Genomic DNA, 21,519 nt, shown 5'->3' with positions numbered 1-21,519 from the left:
AAATATTTAACTGCAAAGTAATAATGCATGTTTGATACCCTTTGATATCCCAGTATGATGCAATCATACTGGGATGTTTACTGAAACTGATTGGCTGGCTTTACCGAAAAAATCCACCAGCCACCACTGATTTTGGCTTGACTCTCCTGTTGTGTCAACATAACATAAATAACATAGCATGCATAATAACATAAAATTTCATCACATTTCATCATTGTGTTTAACTCAGTTCTATATGGTCCAAAATCAGAATGTTTGCTATAGGGCTGTCTTACATCCTTTGCTCAGTCACTACCTGACAGGTGAAAAAAGTCCCCAAAAAAACTCTTTCGGGCGAAAATTGGGAGAGATCCATAAAGGACGGCAATTAGCATCCGTCCCCAGGTTTTAACATTACATTGTGGCAGGATGTTTTCATGTGTACATTAAGTAAATTACATATATTATTCTAAATTGTGATTCATATTGTAATTATTTTATCTAACATGCTAATGTAATAACTACTATTTAATAACACACACACACACACACACACACACACACACACACACACACACACACACACACACACACACACACACACACACACACACTACAATTCACTAAACACTAAACATCACTAGATGTATTATGATGTATTATAAATATGCAAGCTTGTGAAAAGAATATAAAGTAATTACGACTACACATTAAACAAACGTATTCAATATTAACACGGGCAGCATGGATATACAGAAATTATAAATGCAGACTGAGGTAAAGTGCTACAAACCAAACGTTTTGTAACAGCGCCGTTCATTTAATGCTGTCAAGATGTCATGTTGCCATGACAGTTAGTCTTAGCTGCTGTGAGCTGCACTCAGGTGAATGAGTCACAAGCTATCAGAAGTATAAATATGTATCCAACACATATACAGTATTCGTCTATTTCAACCCCTATTTTTAGATATATTCACTATTTCCAGACTTGACATGTGCTCCCTTCAACACACAGCTATTTGATATTATTAGTCATTTTTTAAAATGTGTGGTCGTTGCGGCAGTCTTGTGCGGGACGTTCTATGACTGTGGCCTGTGTGGAGTTCTGAACCTCTGATCAAGGAATGCTACTGTTAACCTCGCTCTTACTGAGACAAGAAGTCATTAAGAGTCAACTGGCTTCAGTTTAAAAATTATAAAGAATTTAATAACTAACAGAAGTAATAATCAATACAGCTGCAAAGTGAAATGAAGTATGTATAGTATAATATTTTGTGAAAGTCCAGTCTCAAATGACCATCAATATCGGTTCACGGGAGGCTCCTGCCTGCCTCTTCTCCAGCTCAGCTCTTCCAATCTCCCGGGGTTTCCCTTGTGGTGTTGTCATATGTGATTGGCTGCACATTTAGGCCCAGCTCCTCCCTCGTGAATTCCTTTCTGCTCGAAAGCGTCACATGGCTCTCTCCTGGCTCCATCTGATGGGCAAAAATGAAATTCCTCATGACCTGACCGATCCCAATTCACTTAAATACTGCAGTACATTAAATGATCACACCTTTGGCTTAAAGCTTCATCATGTAAATATAACACAGCATTCATAATATTATCATTTAATAGCTAGTACACTTTAATAATAACACATCTTACATCATCATCACATCGTAACCATTATGTTTAACTCAGTTTTATATGGTCCAAATCTTACATCCTTTACTCATTCACTACCTGACAGTAGAAAAAACTTGTGAGTGATTCATATTGTAATTATTCTATCTAACATGCTAATGTAATAACTACTATATAATAACACACAAACTAAGATGTATTATAATCTCTACCACTAGGTGGGCTCCTTTGCAGTGGCGGCTGGTGGATTGTTTTTGGTAGGGCCAGCCAATCAGTTTCAGTAAACATTCCAGTATGATTTAATACAAAAAAGGACCACCACTGTGTCCCTAAAAGATCGTGGATTGAAAACGTTGTGGATAGATAGCATTAATCCCTGAGAAAGACACCTAACCCCTAATGGCTCCCCGGGCCAAAATGTAAAAAGCCATGGGTCAAAAATGCAATGTAAGTCGCTTCGGATAAAAGCGTCAGCTAAATGACCTGTAATGTAATGTAATTAAAAGAGAATTAATAGAATTAATTAATAGAGAGCAAAGTGCACAAGGACAGCAGGAAGAGTCGCTAGTTCAACATGTTCCACCAGGTGGAATTCTGCCTCCAAGATGATCAAATGTGTATAGTTTTGTGTTTAAAATAACATTAACAATTAAACAACAGTGTATAAAATACACACTTTCTAAAGTAATTACTTAGATTTAGTCTTTAGAAGAAAAACAAACATTCATTAAAAAAAACATTGTAACAACAACAACAACATTCATTAATCGCCATTAATCGAGATTAATGAATTTCAAAATGTGCGATTAATTAGTTAATTTTTTATATATATTGACAGCCCTAATTTATTAAATTAAATATTTATTGAGATGCACCTTTGAACCTAGTTTGTTGGGGACACATCCAATCAGTGTGTTGAGGAAAGACCAACTCAAAAGCCCCACAAAACTGCACACAATTAATTATTTTGGATAAAATGTCCCTGTTTCATCCGGTTGTGTGTCCTCAGGGCAGTGCTGTGTGCGTTGCAGCAGGGTAGCGATGTCAACTTTAACACGGCGACGTGACGGAATTATCGCTGCGGTCAACCAGCCTCCCCTTCCAAACACAGTTATGCCCACATGAGGCGTTAGCACGTAGGTAGCTAGCTAAACCTCCACCTCCAAGGACACTGCTCGTGCTCGCTCTTGTTATGTTGTTAAACGGCGCGTCGCGAGACCCTGACGAGAGCCGCGTAGGGCGGCGAAGCACTATGCCCAAAACTAAATGTATTTTAGGACTATAAAATGATATGTCACTCATTAACTTTAATTAGTGATTGGCTAACTGCTTCTTAGACCCGCCGCATTGGGACACGGCCCGAGCTGAGACGAGCGGCGAGGACATGCAGGAAAAGCATATATTTTGCACGGATATATTAACTTACAAATAACACTGGATGTATTCCATGTTTCAAAAACACAAATAGACACATACTGACTATTTGTAAAATGTATTTTTAATATAATTTTTTAGAATTGTAATTTTTTAAAACATTTGGCTCAACCTGTGGCTACACCCCATTGCCCTCTATGGGCCAGCCACCACTGCTTTTAAGTCAATACATACTGTATTTTTCCCCCCATGAGTTGTCGTGATATTTCGGTCTGACGGTGCCGTCCCTAAAGACATGCTGCTAACACGGCCAACAACAAATAAGGAAGGGGCAATTAATAGAAAAAGTAACAAGGTGTTCTAATGCCTACACATGTGTCAATGCGCTGTTAGGGACAGGCTAACATGATTTGCCAAATAAAGTAAAGGCTATCCTCAAGGCTGGTTCCCTGGGAAAATATGTTCTATTTTGTTGAGCTGTCCAACTCATGTCCAAGTCTCAAATCTCAAGAGCTTTACTCTTGAGATTTGAGACTTAGCTCGCTTCCTGCCTGGCTGAATGCAGCTTATGCTGCCGTCTGAAACAGCGAGGCCCCCAAAAACAAAAGACTTTCTTGTTATGATGTTTTTATCTTGACTGAAGCCTTTCATTGCGTGAATAAATCACAGCCCCTTGCAAAAAACGTGCCAGTGAGGATGAACACAGATCACCTTGTGTTGTTCTGTTTTTGTCTTTTGTCCACCAGAGGGACACCAAGACTTGAAATTGCTGTGACATAAAATACGGTAACAGCTTTACTGTGATCCGTATCAGGCCTAAAAAAAAAAAAAAAGAACTTTAATTACGTCATCAAAACCAAGCCATTTCTTTAGGCCCCTACTCAAAATTGGCATACTCATAACAAAACATATCTCTGCATCCATACTTGAATAATCTGGGTGATGAACACCTCGTCATCCAACGGAGAACAAAACACTCACCTTCATGACATCGCTACAAAAGCTTTTACCATAAAAACCAGAAAACTCGCAACTACACGGACCACCTGCCCACCTTAATGCGGAATTACACATACACACATATGAATTGAAGAATTTACATTTGCCTGAGCACCTCTTTTCCCCATTTAACATAATCATTTAGAAAAATGATTGGTGGTCTATGTTTCCCCTTAGAATTTAGAATAGAAACAGTTATTATGGAAGAGGCTGTTTTGGGCCCAACTACCAAAGTAGTGAGAGCAAGGACCTGTTGTTTATCTAACATATACAATAAATATTAGCCAGTTTTAAATGGGAAAGAGAGGTGCTCAGGCAAATGTAAATTATTCAAAATGTATAATTATATATATATATATATATATATATATATATATATATATATATATATATATATATATATATATATATATATATATATATATATATATATATATTAGTCCTATATTAGTTCTACTTTATTACGTCACATCAGTGTTTCCCCCGGGTTCACAGCTATGGGGGGCGGACGTACCGGAGAGGGGCGTGTGCGTTGGGGTGCGCCGGGAGATGTAAGGGTTAGGGAAAACACTGTATATGATATTGTTCTATGATATTAGAAATTAAAAAGTATGATGCCATGTTTGCTATATTAGTTAAATGATGTTATGTTATATGAAATTAGAACTATGAAGTATGATACTTTGTTATTTTAGTCCTATATTTGTTATATGATATTATAAATATGAAGTGTGTGTATCAACTGGCAGCTAACTAGCTAACATCATGGCACGGAGGTCTTTTTTTTTATTGCCCACCATTCAACAACTCAAACATGAATTAAGAACCTTTTAATATCTCAAATAACCATATGAAAAACATGTAGAACCATCTAATAGATAAAATGGTTCTTTAGAAGGTGTTCTGTGTAGAACCAGACTGGCTTGGGGCTAGAAATATAGCTATTAGGCTGTAAGAACCATTTCAATCCGGAGAGACTTGTTGACATTTTAACAATGATTTATTGTAACAGGCATAAATATTTATATTGCCAAGTTGTTTGGGGCTTGGACTCCATCCTGCCGAAGGATAGACAAGGGGCCGGGATGCCGAGATGAGGCATATACCCCCTTTGGGAGTCCAGAGACTGGTGGTGGTGATAGAGCCGGTTGCTCCAATCTCCTGCTATGCCAGTTCTGCTGTAGATTGGAGGTGTCAGGGGTGGTGGTGGGTCACCTCTGGTGCGTGCTGAAATGACAACTGACAGCCAAAGAGAGGTGTACAGTTTGTAACGTTTGCCCGCCCCGATGCAATTGGTTCACAGTAACGACACCAACGTCTGGTTGATTAGGGCCTGGTCGGGTAGTACCAGCCAGCTGAGCTTGAGCGCTGTGAAGCGCGGGTGGAAGGGGAGCGGGGGTAGATGGATGAGGTAGGATGGAGTGGTAGATGAAGGAAGGTGTTCTTACAGGTGTCCAGTCTCAGGCACGTTGATGGTGACGTCCTGGATGGTCTCCTTTTTCTTCTCTTCTGTCTCCTATTTCTTTGTCTCCTTGTCCTGCATCTTGCGCCTCATTTTGTCCATCTCCGTCTGCCGGTCTTGCATCCGTCTCCCAAAAATGCCTCTTTTCTTTTTTTTTAAGTCGAGGCAGATGTTCTCAAGGACTGTTTTGTCGTCCTCCTGGATCCTGTTGATAAGGATCTGATTTTCCTGTCGGAGCTTAGGGATCAGGCAGAACTCAGTGAAACCACTGCTTGTGACCATCTCGTGGTGGGTATCCTCTTGGCTATTTTTAAAAGCAGCCAGACAATCCCTCTGGGTCTACAGCAGTTTATGTTCTGCTTCCAACTGCTGCCAGGTCTGGTTGTTGACTGTGAGTTCAGCACTTTTAACAGAAAGTTGTTCTGTGGATCTCGGTGAGCTTCAGCGATAAACCCTCGTTCTCCCTGATAGTCTCAGCCAGAGCCTCTGTCTTGATCTTTAGCAGTTTGTGTTCTGCTTCCAACTGGTGGTTGTTGGCCTGCTGCTTGTGCAGCTCCTCTTGAAGAGAAATGTTGGCGGAAAGTAACCCTGTTACTTTAGAGTCCATGGACTGTTGTTGGTGATCCAGTTCCTTGAATGTCTTTTCCTGCAGTTCTTCATATTTCTGCTGCCAGGTCTGGTTGTTGACCTTGAGTTTGACAGTGAGATGTTCTTCTGTCTCTCTGAGCTTCAGAACGGAATGGTTGTTCTGCTCAATAAGATTCTGGACCTGGATCTGGTGGTCTGAAAGCATTGTTTTGTGCTCGCAAACCATCTGATCAAAGGCCAGATCTTTGCCTTCTAACTGGCGGCACAAATTGGCCTTCTGTGGCACCAGGATAACATGACACAGAGAGCTAGCATAGTTTAGCTGCTATTTCGCAGCTGAGAATTCCTGTGACATTTATAAACATAAATTCAACATACTTTCGAAATTGTCTAAATCTATACAACAACACAAAACATGCACTCACAGACGAATAATGTCCGAAGGCTCTTCCAGGAGGAATTCAGCTGCGACCAACAACGGCGGGTTCTCTCCATGAAGTGAAGCGAGCCTCGTGTGGCCGCTCCACTAGGCGGCTGTATTTACTCACGTGTAACTACTGACGTTACTACATTTATGGTGGGCATGTCACACCTTCTGTTTTCTATAATGCCATAAGGTGATTCTTCCACAAGACGGCTCTGCACCACCAGAAACGGGTTCAGCCTTCGAAGGCCTTTGTTAAACTCTTCCCTTTGTTGGTGTTTGTTCTCATTTACACCTAAAAAAAAAACTGTTATTAAAGATGCCTTGCGACGGTTGAGTGAAGCCAATTAAAGTTTTAAAAACTCCAGAGCTGTGTAGGTTACACAGAACGCACTTCTGTAAATGACAGTATGTAATGAATAAGCAGTATCTAATCACTATTGGGGATGTAATTCCAGTTCTTCAAGTATGTTCAAAGCAGTTGATAAAATCACAGCGTAAATTACAAAATGTAAACGCGGTTGCTGTGGCCGATATGATTACATAACGCAGAGCAGCACACAACTATGAATCATTACCGACACCTGCAGGAGCAGCAGTGGCGATGCACGGGGCAATAAAGTCTATGATAAATAAATAAACAAATAAATAAATAGACGTGACTCTCTAGGTCGTCTTCAACAAAAACACGTTACTCCACCTATTGTTCAGGAGGTGAATTGCTCTGCAACACACGACGCAGACGCAGAAGCATGGGCCGGGCTTCAGTATACAGAATACGGACCCGGCAGGTAAACTGGTCGTTGTTTACGTGGTCTGCAGATTAGATTACGCCGATGATCACAGGCCTCACCGTGCGTGTGGGCGCCCGTGCGTCGGCCGCTCCCCTCTGCGGGCGGTGCAGCAGCAGCAGCCGGGGGGAGGAGCGTCGCGAACAGGGAGTGTCCCGGGACACAACCAGCGGCACCGCACTCCGTCAGCACGCCGATTCGACGCCTCTCGTCTTCCGCTGCAGCTCGAAGGGCCCACCGCGGATCATCCAGGTTCCACAGTACCCTTCGACCGTCCGACCCCCGACCGCCCGACCCACCGATCACCAGCTACCGCGCGCCCAGGTACGTTCGTCCGCCGAGACGGTGCGGGCCGCTGCGCGGATTGCGGGACGGTGATTTGATTCGATCGCTTCATATTGGAGCAACTACGAATGAACCGTTACTTTTTATATACGGTCTGCAGCGAGGGTTGGAATAAAGGTAATAATAAACACTCTTTATTCGGCTCCTGCGCTCATCTGAGGTCGTCGTGGCGCAGGGGTAGAGAAAGTGCGCTTGGAACCACACGGTTGGTGGTCTGAGTCCCAGCTGCCCTATGTCCCATGTTGAAGTGTCGTTGAGCAAGACACCTAACTCCTAATTGCTGGCAAAAATGTAAAAAGCCATGGGTTAAAAATGCAATGTAAGTCGCTTTGGATAAAAGCGTCAGCTAAATGACCTGAAATGTAACACAACTCTTATTTGGATGCCACATATGGAGACCAAAAACCACACGATGACTCAAAAATGCCGTGTGCCTCCATCTGCACTGGGCCTCGGCCTCAGCAACGCTCTGCCCGGACACTTGTGAGTGAGTTCAGGCTGCAGAGATGTGGCAACAAACCAAAAGCAGCACGTAACATCCCAGGTTTTGCTGCATTGCAGTTAATTAAACATTCTAAAGCAAGTTTTTTTTGAGCATCCCTGTTAAAATTTTCCTCGGCAGCTGTCAACATGACTGTCTCTATTTCGGGACATCTGCCGTTGTCAACCAAACAGCTGTCCACTGAGGAAGTTAGTTTAGCTTCCCCCTAAGTGGTTACAGTCAAAGCAGCTGTTACTGAGTGAGTCTGAGTGTGTTTGAGAGCAAGAGATAAAGACATGTCTGTGTTGGCCAATCAGAAAGCTTCTCCCCCCCATCCACACTCAGCTGTCAGAGGGACGGAGATTACAGGGGCGCCCAAACCCTCTGCTTAATTGTAAACACAAGTAACGTTTACTTTTTTGGCCAATCACAGGCCTCCATTTCCTCTCAGTAGCAGAGGTGGCGTGAGCAGAAAAGCGTCAGGGTGGAGGTCGGGTGGATCACACCCAGCAAACGTTGGCTTACAACCGTGGCAGTGATGGTTACATATACGTTATTACCACGTCCTAACTACTACATATTGAAATGTATAACATTCACCCAACCTTACACGCGTAGTTTGCGTTGACGTAATCAGGGAGGCTCTCAGGAGTTCTGGACACAGTGGGTCCTTGTTGGGTCCTTGTTGGGTCCTTGTTGGCAGGGGCATTCAAACATACACCTCTCTGTGCCTGGACATCTTCTGCTTCACAGAGAGGAAGTTAGTGACCCAAGTGCATGAGTTGTATTTACAGACCTTGTTTTATGAAGAGAAAAGTTGTGGGTTTTCACATTGACTTTAATATAGTAGTGTCTTTCCAGCCAAGGTAATAAAAAGGCCAAACCTTTCATTGCAAACACAACTTCTGCTTCTGGCAGCTTTGGGTTCTGTATCCCTGAATGGTATCAATGAAAACACTTTGCAATATTAGGATATATCACATGGAACCACATGTTATACGCATACTCTCTTTTAATAAGCATGTGTTGAATTGAAAATGTATGAGTTTACATGCTGCTTCGAGATAGAATGTTCCCTTAACAACCCCTCTCCTTTAATAATCATGTCGGTTATTTACTAAGTCACAAGCAGCCATTTTGCTGGTTTTAGCCTGACGGCGTGTAAACAGATGAAGGGAGAGCGGAGCGGCAGGAAAAGAGATTCTTATCGGCCCTGAGAGAGGACGGCCTGTCAGCGCTCCAGAGGCTGAGAGTGGCATACGTGGAGAAAATGACTCATCAGGAATTCCTCCTGCTGAAGGAGGAATCTCTTTTTTTGGGCGTGGGGGGCGGACGGCATCAGTTAATGTATACTTGTTTCCACAGTTCCGATTGAGGTGCCAGAGGACTGGTCTGGATAGTCAAAGAGTAAAGTTACATTACATTTCTCACATGAAACTCATACGTGCTTGTGTGATTGGTTTGTAGCAGCACACGTATGTCATGTGACGCCGAAGTTCTGAGTGTTGAAGCCTCAATTGAAGGCAGACACAAAAGGCTGAGGAATAGGTGGGGGGGTGTATGGGGGATAGGGGGGAATAGGGGGGGATATATGGGAGGGGAACAGAACCTCACTGCGGTTTGCCTGGAGGGTGGGGGGGGGGGCATGAGACTGAAGCTAAGGGGACGGAATAATTGCGGTTCTGCAGGGGGGCGGCCTGCAGACTGCACATGTTTTTCCCAGCATGCCCAAGAAGAAGCACCATTCGATGGTCATGTGACCAGTTCTATTTCAGCCGTGTTTGTGTTGAGTCCGTTGATCCAGCCTCGAACATTGAACACTTAATGTCTGGTTGTTTCTGCCAAATGCTGCCATCCGTTCAATAGAACTTTGCACAAAAGGATTTAGTTTAAAAAAAGACAAAATCCTCCACTAACCTTCTCCGATAGATTCCATTTTCTTGTCATGATCCTTTTGTCGCAGCTGTTTTCACATGTTTAAATACAGGCTTTGATTTGTCTGAGTGGGAGGTCAAAGGGAAGCTGGTTTCTAAGAAGGACTGTCTTTCTGTGGGACAAAGCATCTTTCACTGACGGAAGACACCTCTGCATCAGAGAAGAAGATCACAGTCAAAGGCAGTCGTATTTATTTAGTGCCACAGAAACAAAGGCCTTCAGAATAAGAAGGGATATTTTTCTGTGTGTGTAGAAGGTATTTGGCTGCTGCTACGGCATGAAATAGACCTCTTCAATGAGTAAACTTTTAGAGAACTGCTTTCAAGTTCAGAGTCGCAGAATTTTTTTAAGCAATAAAGCTTTACTCAAGCTTTCCGGCACAATTTCTCCGTCATGGCGACAGATTTCGGCGTTGATACGCTCGATGTTGCCTTAAGGAGGTTTCAAACAAAGAGAAAAGTCTTTGCTGTCATTGGATGGATCCCTATCAATTTAAGCAGAAGTAACAAATGTATTACCAGTTTTAGGGAACAGAAAGTTATAGTATCCTTATTCATTTCTGTTTTATTACTCATGTACTAAGGAAGTACCAGTTTGGAGGATGCGGTTGGTCGTCTCACTTTAGATGCATCCTTGGATGAAGTGCTCTGCTGTTGCAGTTAAAGACACAAGTTGTGGTCCCCTAAAGGAGTGAACCGTCTCATCTGCCTCTTTCACTCCACTTTGTCCAACCAGCGGCTGGTTTCCTGAACAGACATGCAAACAGTCCCTGATCCGATTAAAGCTATACGCAATCCACGGCAAAAGCATTGTAGAAAATAAAAGGAACGTTTCCATAGCAACGGACACCACTCTAGGCCGTCGAAACCTGTTTGTGTCACTATTCCTGTGAGTGACAGCTTACTTTAAACGGCTGCTATATTGTAATATTGTTTTCAGGCTGGTGAAGTGAGGGATTGCACATCTTTCGAGCTTGCTTAACGTCGAGTTAACGCTGTTTGGCTGCATGGAGGCTTCAGATTCTCCAGTCTGCAAAACCCTCCATCAGAGCCACTAGGAAAATTCAGCTTTCCACATCCCCCATCAAGTTAAAGTGATCCCAGTGGATCCGCCTCAGTTTTGCTTCGTCTGGCCAAACATGGACCCAGGAGCTGCAGTGCGATGGAAGTTCAGATCTAGTATGACTCAAGGCTCCCCATTTGTTTTGGAAACCTTTTCTTTGCTGTTGACTGAGTGCGATGGTCACATGATGCGGAGCCACGTCCCTCGTCCAGGGTCGGGAGCAGATTCCTGCCGTGTTTGTGGATAGACGGCCGCCTAGAAGAATAGGCGAGTGTTTTCCAGGGTGGACGTTAGTCACGCAGACAGAAAGGCAGCTGGTCACAGCAGCGTTCCTGTGGAAAACTGGGTTCTGGTTTCATTCTGAACTGCATGACCTCCAGTTTGGAGAACGTTTCAAAGTTTAGAACATTAAGGGCTGGAATGTCTTAGAAGGTCGTCCTCATTCAATTAAACGAGTGAAATAAAGGATTAAAAAAGGCACAATGGAAGCTCACAGAAGCCCTTTTTCCCGAGAGGTCAAGCTCTAATTTGGGAACACTGCTTCTCTTTAGAGAAACGGTTTGCTCTCGCTCCGTTTTCTGGCTGGTCCAGAGTCTGCTGCAAAATCTCAGAAGAAATATCTATCTACCGTTGCATATTTTATGAAAACGAGTAGGCTACTACATGGACTTTAATCTGACATTGCAAGCATTAATGCTTCACCACAGAACAGCATTTTAACTACTTAATACATGTTTGAAGTATTTTGTATTGATAATAATCATTTTCTAAGATTCAAAATGCTGTATGCATTAAATATCTTGACTGAAACTTTTATTTTTATGCTGTCCCTAATAGCAATTGTGCAAATATCAAGATATCAAACTCATATCAAACAACCACTCCTTTAAAAAGATTCTAAACCTTAAAACAGCGGATCCCCTCATTGTTGATTCATGAACGGTAGTCCTGCAAACAGCTCGCAGCCCATATAAGTAATCAGGATGCTTAATTTCCTCCTTAAAAGTCCCAAACATCCGCACATGCTACTGGGAGGCAGCGGTATGTGTGTGCATGAATGTTTGTGTATTTGTTTGGACTCATGTCTGCCAGTTTGACCAAAAGTGAAGAAGCGTCTGCTCACATCTGTCTTTTCCAATCGCCGGTTATGACTACGCCTGAGTCATAACTGCCAGGACTTCCTCTTCCTGTGACTCACCCTGCTGTAGCATTAATATCTAACTATAACCCTAAACTTTATCTTCGTATCCATGGCAACAAGTCAGCCTAAAGGGGAGCGGCTCTCCACAGCAGCCATCTTACAAAGAGGAAGTCCCGGTCTCCCTTTTTGAGGTTTATTACACACACTCCACGACTGGAGGGTAAAATCACAGGGTGTTGCGACGGGAACAGTATGTTTGGGTCCAGTCAGTAACAAACAATAAACATCAGTTGTGTGTTCATTTCCCCGCAGGCAGGATGGCAGTGCAACACCCACAGTTCGAGCTGGCCGGACAGAAGCAGGGCCTCCAGGTGTGGAGGGTGGAGAACTTCGACCTGGTGCCGGTCCCCGAAAACCTGTACGGGGGATTTTACACTGGAGACGCTTACCTCATCCTCAACACCATCAAACAACGCTCCGGGAACCTGCAGTTCGACCTCCACTTCTGGTTGGGTGAGTGCAGAGAGAGGAAGATGTATTTAGATATGTGTTCTTTGTCTAAAACAGGACACTATTGTATGCTAATTGGAAGCATTTTTCCTTCTGTGACTATTTTGTTTTTGTAAAATCTAACCAAGTCTAAGGTGAACAGGGATTTAACTTATGTCACCCTCTAAACAGTGAAAAACACTGATTAGATACTTGTGACAATAAAAAGGATTTGACTTCAAGGCAGCATGATAAAAATCAGTGTTTAAAAGCAAGAAGAGACAAACATTTCTGAAATCCTTTTTGTCTTTGCGTGTGACAATTTGCACGTGACACGTTGACTCTGGTAGGATGAGAACTAAAAAACATGTTGGCAAAAGCTTTCTGTCCTTTAATGTAGGAACACAGACGACGGCGTCATTAGCAGACAAAGCTGCGCTTACTGCTGCCGACGCGTCTCATGTTCCCGCTTTGGATCAGCGTCTGAAATTGTGACAGGCCTTATTTCCTGGGACAGATGTGCTTTGTGATCCGACTTCAAAGGCCGACAAGGACGTGGTGGAATTTTATAGCTGACATTTTTTCTCCCAACTATCTAAATGATGATTTTGTGTCCGTACAAGGGAGTTTGTCTGGAACAAATCATTAATAGATTAAGTATTCAGAGCTTTAGGCAAAAGCCTTGAATTTCTGAAGTCAGAAATATCCTTTTAACGATTTATAGAATAAAAAAATAGGAAGTACTCGTATACAAACGCTTATTTATAATCCAAAAATATGAGATTAGATTTTTAAGTTAATTGACCTGTAAGCACCATTTAAAAGCTCTAAATGTAAACACAGGAGCTAGTTTAGAAAAATCACTGCACCAATTATGTTGACTTTTTATGTAAGTCACATTGTCCAATGAAAACCACGCATCTTACAGAAACAAAACTTCCTTTTAGATTATTCAGTGAGAATTTCTACCTAGGAAGTGGGGTAATTTCACCCGCACACACCCCAATTTGCTTACCACGTTATCATTCATGGTTCTACCTGGACAGACGAGGTAAATTAACATCAGTTTCAGGCTGGTATCCAAACTTAAAGATCGTTCCTGTAGCCGAGCATGGGCAGAAGACAGCTTGTCTGATTGGTTTTCTTTTTAAAGGATTTTGCTTAAAGCAAAGAGGAAAGTGTCGATGCTGAGTTGTGTCTTTTTTTATTGATTTCATGTCCTGGTTTTAGTCGGCTTGATCGATCATGAGCAGCATTTACTAATAACCTGGATCTGATGTTAAGACTCCCACGCTCTGCTGAGTGCACGACCAGGCGTAGAACAACGTTGTTGAATCACTGAGTCCTCAGAGAGGGAATTCGTCAAACACATTTTAATGACCTCAGAGATAAAATGCCCATGGGGGTTGACAACAGTGCGTGTCTGTGTTACTATGGCGCAGGTGATTTCTGCACCCAGGATGAGCGCGGCTCGGCGGCCATCTTTACAGTCCAAATGGATGACTTCCTGGGAGGGAAGCCCATCCAGTACCGCGAGGTCCAGGGATACGAGTCCAAAACCTTCCTCGGTTACTTCAAGTCAGGAATCAAATACATGGTAAGACGTTTATAGCTGCAAAAGATCCTTACAACTCTAATCAAATATGTAGTTTGTGGGATTTGTTATTCTTATGTTTTGGGGTGCTTTTTAAACCTTGGATCTTGTAAAGTAATATGGAAAGTGTGTTAAGTATTATCAATCAGTATAGGCGGTCCGCTACGACAGTATTGGAAATTGGAGCCGCCTTTATTTAAAAGCGAGAACTTTGTACTGAAATGCAACTCTTATCTCACAGAAAGGGGGCGTGGCGTCCGGGTTCAAGCACGTGGTCACCAACGAGGTGGTCATGCAGCGGCTGCTCCAAGTCAAAGGTCGACGTTCTGTCCGGGCAACGGAGGTGGCGGTCAGCTGGGACAGCTTCAACCAGGGCGACTGCTTCATCCTGGACCTGGGTGCTGTGAGTCATGCAGCTCAGATCGATATCAGGGATACGTAACAATATAGCGCGATTGTCCCTGTTATTGTCCCCGGTAGACATTCACCACATGTTATGTTTGTTTAAGGATTGTGGCAAAAGCGGTCTTGCTTTTTGTAGAACACAACATGTTCCTGCAGCTCAGCTCTCTCCTTCCTGCCACACAGGAGATTTACCAGTGGTGCGGCTCCCAGAGCAACCGCTTCGAGAAGCTCAAGGCTACTCAGGTCGCCAAGGGGATCCGTGACAACGAGCGCAACGGGAGGGCCCAGGTTTATGTCTGCGACGAGGGAAGGGAGAGAGAGAAGATGGAGGAGGTGAGATCAGTGCATTGAGACAACAAATGAAGCCTGAAGCGGAGTTCTGAGGTCAGACTGGAGCTGCTTCTGTCCTCAGGTGTTGGGACCAAAGCCAGATCTGCCCGCCGGAGCGTCTGACGACATCAAAGCCGATGCTTCAAACAGGAAGATGGCCAAGCTGTACAAGGTGAGACAGGTGACAACACTTGGTTTGAAGATCAGTTCACTTTCAGACTATGAAACATGATTTTGCAATACAACAATGGCAGAAGGTTTGTGCTCTTTGACAGTAATTTTACAGCAGCTGAAAAGCCCAGAGCAACCTTCTCTGACCCACGGTGCCATGAATTGACTCTCTCTCCTTTTGTCCCGCTGCAGGTGTCCAATGCCAGTGGAGGCATGACCATCGCTCTGGTGGCAGCGGAGAACCCGTTCGCTCAGAGCGCCCTGGAGTCCGGCGACTGCTTCATTCTGGACCACGGATCCGATGGAAAGATCTTCGTCTGGAAAGGTTGGTCCAGGTTGAATTAGAACTCGTAGACCACATCTGCCACACTGTACTTTGGGATTAGAGCTGTTTCAATGGTAAAAATACTTTTAGTCCAAGCTTATTTTGGACCAATGGTTAGAGTCATGATACATTTAGCTTAGCGCAAAGATTGAAATGTACGGATGAAACAAACAATATTTGAACTCTGCTTCAATCGTGAGAAAATGGCATATTGTTGCTTTTTTTAAAAGACATACAGTATAAGTTTCCGTGTCATACAACTTAGAGAAAATCAAATATGAAGAATATAATTTGTTTCTACATATATTCCCGCTTGATTAAACAATCCTCACCTCCGCCGACTTTTCTTACAGGCAAGGACGCCAACATGGACGAGCGAAAGGAGGCGATGAAAGCAGCCGACGAGTTCATCAAGAAGATGGGTTACCCCAAACACACACAAGTCCAGATCCTGCCGGAGATGGGCGAGACGCCGCTCTTCAAACAGTTCTTCAAAAACTGGCGGGACAAGGAGCAGACGGTGGGTCTGGGCGTGGCCTACATCGCCAACAGCATCGCCAAGATCGAGAAGGTGCCCTTCGACGCGTCCAGCCTGCACGACTCCTCCGCCATGGCCGCCCAGCACGGCATGGTGGACGACGGCAGCGGAGAGAAGCAGGTGAGGGGACAGAGCTGGAAACCTGCTCGTTCACAGCTGATAGCTTTGATTTATCAGTTTCTCAAGTTTGATTTTATGAGAGTACAGAAATAGATGGAGGTCTCAGCTGCCGGCAGCTGATGATTCTAGTTTTTTCTTGACAGATCTGGCGTATCGAGGCGTCTGACAAGGTGGAGGTGGATTTGTCCTCGTACGGACAGTTCTACGGGGGAGACAGCTACATCATCCTTTACAACTACAGTCACGGAGGACGCCAGGGACACATTATCTACATGTGGTGAGAATACGAGGGACAAGCGGTTCAGATACAGCGGCAATGGGCGAGCTATTAGTGTACAAAAGTAAACCTTATGGGACTCCAGTGGGGTGTCTTACAATTATATGAGATAATTAGAATTGGAAATGTCCTCCTTTTATGTATTAACTATCTAAAAAAATTGTACAAATGATTTGTGTGGTACTGCGCAAAAGAGCAACAATTCTATGGGTGGAGTTTTATGTTTTGAATCTACTGAGATTTAGACTTGAGATGCAAAGTGTAACTACATGCATCTTGATATTCTCTCGGGTGTGATGGTGGTGCGTTTCCTAATGTCTCCCAGGCAGGGGGCGGACTCCAGTCAGGATGAGATCGGGGCCTCTGCGATCCTGGGCTCCCAGCTGGACGACGAGCTGGGCGGCGGTCCTGTGCAGGTGAAACACTCGGTTGCTTTAGAGGCCTTTAATGTTCATCTCATCTGTCGTTACTGACGTCTCTGTCGACCTCCAGCTTACTCAGCTCAGTCGCCTCCTTTCTGATCTTTACATCCTCAAACCGTTTCTCCTCTCCCTGACGCCCCCCCTCCTCTCCTCCTCTGTCCCCCGCGCTGCTGCTGTCCTGCTGTCCTTCTGTCCTTGGTTTCCGTCCTTTTCTGTCTCCAGGTTGTTGGTGCTCCTATAACCACACAGGTATTCTGCCTCCCTTCTCTGCTCCTCTATTTCACAAAAGGACTCATATGATTATGTCCAGAGCCGATTCCTATTTCCTTCTTTTCCTCACAAGTAAATGTGAATAACTTGATTTTTAAAAAGGCCCCTAGTTTTCTGGCTCCTTCAAGACTCCATGAATGAGCCAATGAGTCCAATTGGAACGAGACCATCTGGGTCAAACAAAAACAGGAGATTCGGATGCGTATGTGAACATTAGTCCCGCCCCCCCTCCCTCCTCCTCCTCCTCCTCCTCCTCATCCACATAATAACAAGTCTGTTTTTCAAATTCTGCTGTGGTGTGATTTCACTGCAACATCGTGACCCAACCTGTGAATGATTCCAGTGTGAGAGGGACTGTTTTAGCTTTGGGCCATTTAGCCGTGACTCTGTACTCATGTGAGTCTTCATTCATTTCTGTGGTCTGCATTCACACTTCACTCCTCATGTGTACCTTAAGTCTGCACCCATAACCTTCACGTGCATGCTGTGTGCGTGTGCGTGTGTGTGTGTGTGTGCTCTGGCATGACCGTGGGTGTGTGTCAAACTTGTGGAGCATGTTCTCATACAGAATGAGGGGATCCAGAGCGTTCCAGATGTTCCCCTGTTGTCAAAGTAGAGAAGCTATCTGGCACGCGTGTCGGCACTTTTGCACTCAAAGTTTGTCAAACGCATCTTTCATTTATGTCGTATTGTCTTGTTGTTACGGTGACAGGCAGTGCTGAAGTGGTAAAACCAGAGGTGGGTAAACTATGAATTCTGTGATCACACAGACCTCGACGCCATCAGTTCAGTTAAAGTCATATACAATCAATAATGTGTTTGTAGTTTGCAGTTTATTAAATTTCAAGAAAACAAAGTATGTGTAAGCCTCAAAAAAATGAAGGCGTCTGGAAACAGGCCGAGGTGTTACAGGTGAACCGCGTAATATGAACAAAGCCATCCGGCAAGTTAACACTTCCCCTGCTCCTTAACCATTAAGAGAGTCTTCGTGTTTTAAAATGACACCAAATTTATTTTGGATTATTCCAACGGAAAAATAAAGGCGCAGGGAAGTTTGAAGTACGTAAACGCCACTTCGAGGTGGGTAAACGCTATTTAGAGGTGCGTAAACGGCGTTTACGTGCGTTTACCCTCCACTACAGCCCTGGTGATCGGGCACCAATAACTAAAAGAGGAATAGTCTTACATCTCAATTGAAGTTATCTAAGCGCAAGACCGTTGCATAAATATAAGATTGGTGAAGTCATGCCGTGACTTTTGGAATTTGACCGTTTTTCTTTTTTTGGCTTTATGGAGGTTTGTGCAAAACAAGTGATTCAATTATCAAGTGATTTGAAGTAAAGGAACCAAACTAAATGTCCGCGGGCAGCAGCAGCTATTGTAGCAGACGTGTTTCCCGCGGTGTTGATGCGTACTTCACAACACACGACCAAATTGCACGAGGTTCTGTTAAAAAGCATCTGATCTTGCTGTTTGTGTGCCAGGTGCGGGTGGTGCAGGGCAAGGAGCCGGCCCATCTGATGAGCCTGTTCGGAGGACAGCCCATGGTGGTGTACAAGGGAGGGACGTCCAGAGAAGGAGGTCAGTCCGCCCCCGCAGAGACGCGACTGTTCCAGGTGCGCTCCAACTCCACAGGACACACCAGGGCTGTGGAGGTAAGAGGACACACGACATTATATCTTTATTATATTATATCTTTTACTTGGTGAGTAGATTTATCTTTCACGACAGTAACATCTGGTTGCTGCTAATACAGAAGGTCTATTTAAGAAGTCTTACTGTACTAGTGCAATATTTTCTAAATGAAAAACAATGTCCCCCGCAGGTCGACGCGGCGTCGTCCAACCTGAACTCCAACGACGCTTTTATTCTGGTGACGCCGGGCGGCTCCTTCCTGTGGGTGGGCGAGGGCGCCAGCGACCCGGAGAAGCAGGGAGCCCAGCAGCTGTGTGACATCCTGGGAGTGTCGGCCTCCGAGCTGCCTGAGGGAGGAGAGACCGGTGAGGAGACGCAATGAACACCGACTGAAACCCACTCGCAGTTAATATCCCGCCGTGTCCGCTGCAAACTGGGAATACGCTTTTGAAATATTAGTTTAGCGTGAAGTTAAATAGGTTTCTTTTTGCAGCACAGTTGAAGTCGGTGCTTGTGTTCATCTATATTAAAACAAAGCAGACTCGGTTGCATCACCCCTTTAGATGTTACCAGTGATCTCGTGGTTTGCTCTCAAAGCTCAAGAAGAAACTGAATTCTCTGCTCACAATTTCAAACACAGACCCGAGGCTGAAACACAGTGTTCTTCTCCCAGAGCAGAAATTCAACATTATATTCCTTTATATTGTTGCCGGTACTGTATACCCAAAATCCATGAAGTATAGAGGAACACAAAGAGACGGGTATATTTTAATGGTATCAACTTTGGCACATTTGAACATCAGGAATCAAAATGGATACATTAAAAACATTATATTATAATATATTTTGCAATAGATCAAATGAGGTAATGAAAACTCACAGCGTTGGCACCTTTACAGCATCTTCTTCTTCTTTACATTACCAGCCCTCCAAATAGCACACAAACATAGCATAGCATAGTCCAGCATGTAGCAGTGAATATTGGACTGATGTATATTCAAAAAACTCAAGCACTTCTCTGGGACTGTGAGTCCCAACTAGATAAGAGTCTGAAGCTAGTTTTTCACCTTTTCTCCATCTTGGCTCCTTTTCACATGTCACAGCAGGGTGTATTTGGAAAAACGTAGTTACGGTCCCATTGTATTTAGTGTGACAGACGCTCCAGTGAGCCCGCATGCTCAATACTAAGGTCACGGCCACCCTGAATGACCCCCGAAACTATAACAACGCAAAGTGTTCCTGTCCTGTTCACAGATGATTTCTGGGAGGCTCTCGGAGGAAAGACCGAATATCGCACTTCCACTAGACTCAAGGACAAGATGGACGCTCACCCACCCCGCCTCTTCGCTTGCTCCAATAAGACCGGCAACTTCATCGTAAGTCTTTAGCTTGAGCTGAGTGCTGCTGCACGCCGATTAAAGGGAGAAATACTGTCGCAGTTACTCACATTTGGCAGTTTTCACTAGACATTGTAAAAAAAATCAATACATCTTCACTACGTCCTTCTCCTCCTCACAGATTGAGGAGGTACCCGGGGAGATGACCCAGGAAGACCTCGCCACTGACGATGTCATGATCTTGGACTCCTGGGACCAGGTAAAGAAACCAGAGCTTTGAGCACCGTACTGCCTGGACTCTTGTCTACACGTATAAAACTCTCCCATTTTTAGGTGTTCGTCTGGATCGGAAACGAAGCCCAAGAGGAGGAGAAGACTGAGGCGATGGCGTCTGGTAAGGACACCTGCGATCTTCAAATTTTGACACACTACTACTTTGATTGCACCCATTTATCAGATACACATTATCCCGGGTTGTGTTTGTGATTCAAGCGCTAATTCGGGCTTTTCCTCACGTTGCTCAGCGGCCCGTTACATCGAGACGGATCCGGCCAACAGGGACCGCAGGACGCCCATCGTCAAGATCAAGCAGGGCTTTGAGCCGCCGACCTTCACCGGCTGGTTCCTGGGCTGGGACCACGAGTACTGGACCAGCGACCCCCTGGAACGCGCCATGGCCGAACTGGCCCTGTGAGATCTCACCTCCCAGTTAGCCCTGACCTTCGACCTCCCCCCTCCTCTGCTGCGCTGCAAGCACTGAGCTCCAGTCAACACTTTTTTACCCACTAATGAACCCAAAAAATCTCTTTTTGTTGTCTTTGAGAAGGATACTCTTTGATGTGGTGTTTTCATATACTTTGTGTAAGTAGGCCAATAGCAATAGAGCTTTAACAGATACTCAGGCATTCTGTAGTTTGCACTAAACAGTTTGCTTTTTTAGTTTATTTTATATATTGGAACAAAATGAAAGCTAGTGAAATGTAATGAAAACAAAGTCTCGGTGTGCTGCAACATCAAAAATGACACCCGCCAAGTAAACACAACCGATGCCTTAATATTTCTTACTGTAGTTTACAGTAAACCTACTTTTAGTACTGTTAGTAGTAAGTTATTAGTAAGTGCTGTTGCATTTATGGACGCCTTTATAGATCAGGAGTTTTGCACTTTGTTGAGATGCCGCTTCATGTTTTTTTTTAAATATAATGTGTTCCTGTGCAACTTTAAATGGGAAGCAAACGCTTTGCTGCTTTACAACCCTGATACGTCTTCTGTGACACTTTGAAGGTTTCCCAGGTCATGATTTCAATAAAACATAATTAAACTTAGCATGTGTTTTACAGCTCTGCTTGTAGAAACATATACTGATCTAAAAAAAGAATAAAATCCAGAGACAATCGCG

At 44.0% G+C, this 21,519-nt stretch overlaps 1 protein-coding gene and 1 long non-coding RNA gene across 3 annotated transcripts; one reads left to right on the top strand and one right to left on the bottom strand.

Annotated features, from left to right (window-relative positions):
- Positions 1-1,159: 1,159 nt before the first annotated feature.
- On the bottom strand, positions 1,160-7,357 carry LOC144388238 (uncharacterized). The gene is made up of 2 exons (XR_013452553.1): positions 6,454-7,357; positions 1,160-1,454 (listed from the first exon to the last, which is right to left on the bottom strand). It is a non-coding gene; the product is annotated as an uncharacterized LOC144388238 (long non-coding RNA).
- On the top strand, positions 7,111-21,518 carry gsna (gelsolin a). Of its 2 annotated transcripts, XM_078088237.1 has the most exons (17): positions 7,111-7,567; positions 12,520-12,720; positions 14,139-14,293; positions 14,532-14,693; positions 14,879-15,028; positions 15,108-15,197; positions 15,389-15,521; positions 15,875-16,179; positions 16,323-16,456; positions 16,782-16,872; positions 17,101-17,127; positions 18,633-18,803; positions 18,974-19,148; positions 20,038-20,159; positions 20,302-20,379; positions 20,454-20,514; positions 20,645-21,518. In XM_078088237.1, exons 2-17 carry the CDS (start codon positions 12,525-12,527, stop codon positions 20,812-20,814), a joined length of 2,220 nt encoding a protein of 739 aa, XP_077944363.1. In that variant the 5' UTR covers positions 7,111-7,567; positions 12,520-12,524; the 3' UTR covers positions 20,815-21,518. The 2 variants fall into 2 exon arrangements, with proteins under 2 accessions (XP_077944363.1, XP_040053490.2); XM_040197556.2 differs by lacking the exon at positions 17,101-17,127.
- Position 21,519: the final 1 nt, after the last annotated feature.

This window comes from Gasterosteus aculeatus, chromosome 14, assembly GCF_964276395.1.
Source record: "Gasterosteus aculeatus chromosome 14, fGasAcu3.hap1.1, whole genome shotgun sequence".
In the NCBI taxonomy this organism is placed as follows: domain Eukaryota; kingdom Metazoa; phylum Chordata; class Actinopteri; order Perciformes; family Gasterosteidae; genus Gasterosteus; species Gasterosteus aculeatus.
This window is presented reverse-complemented; position numbering and strand designations above follow the sequence as displayed.

Coding starts and splice junctions, on each gene's coding strand:
- gsna (XM_078088237.1), top strand. CDS start 12,525: ATGGCAGTGCAACACCCACAGTTCGAGCTGGCCGGACAGAAGCAGGGC. Junction 15,029..15,107: donor AGAGAGAGAAGATGGAGGAG/GTGAGATCAGTG, acceptor TTCTGTCCTCAG/GTGTTGGGACCAAAGCCAGA. Junction 18,804..18,973: donor GACACACCAGGGCTGTGGAG/GTAAGAGGACAC, acceptor TGTCCCCCGCAG/GTCGACGCGGCGTCGTCCAA.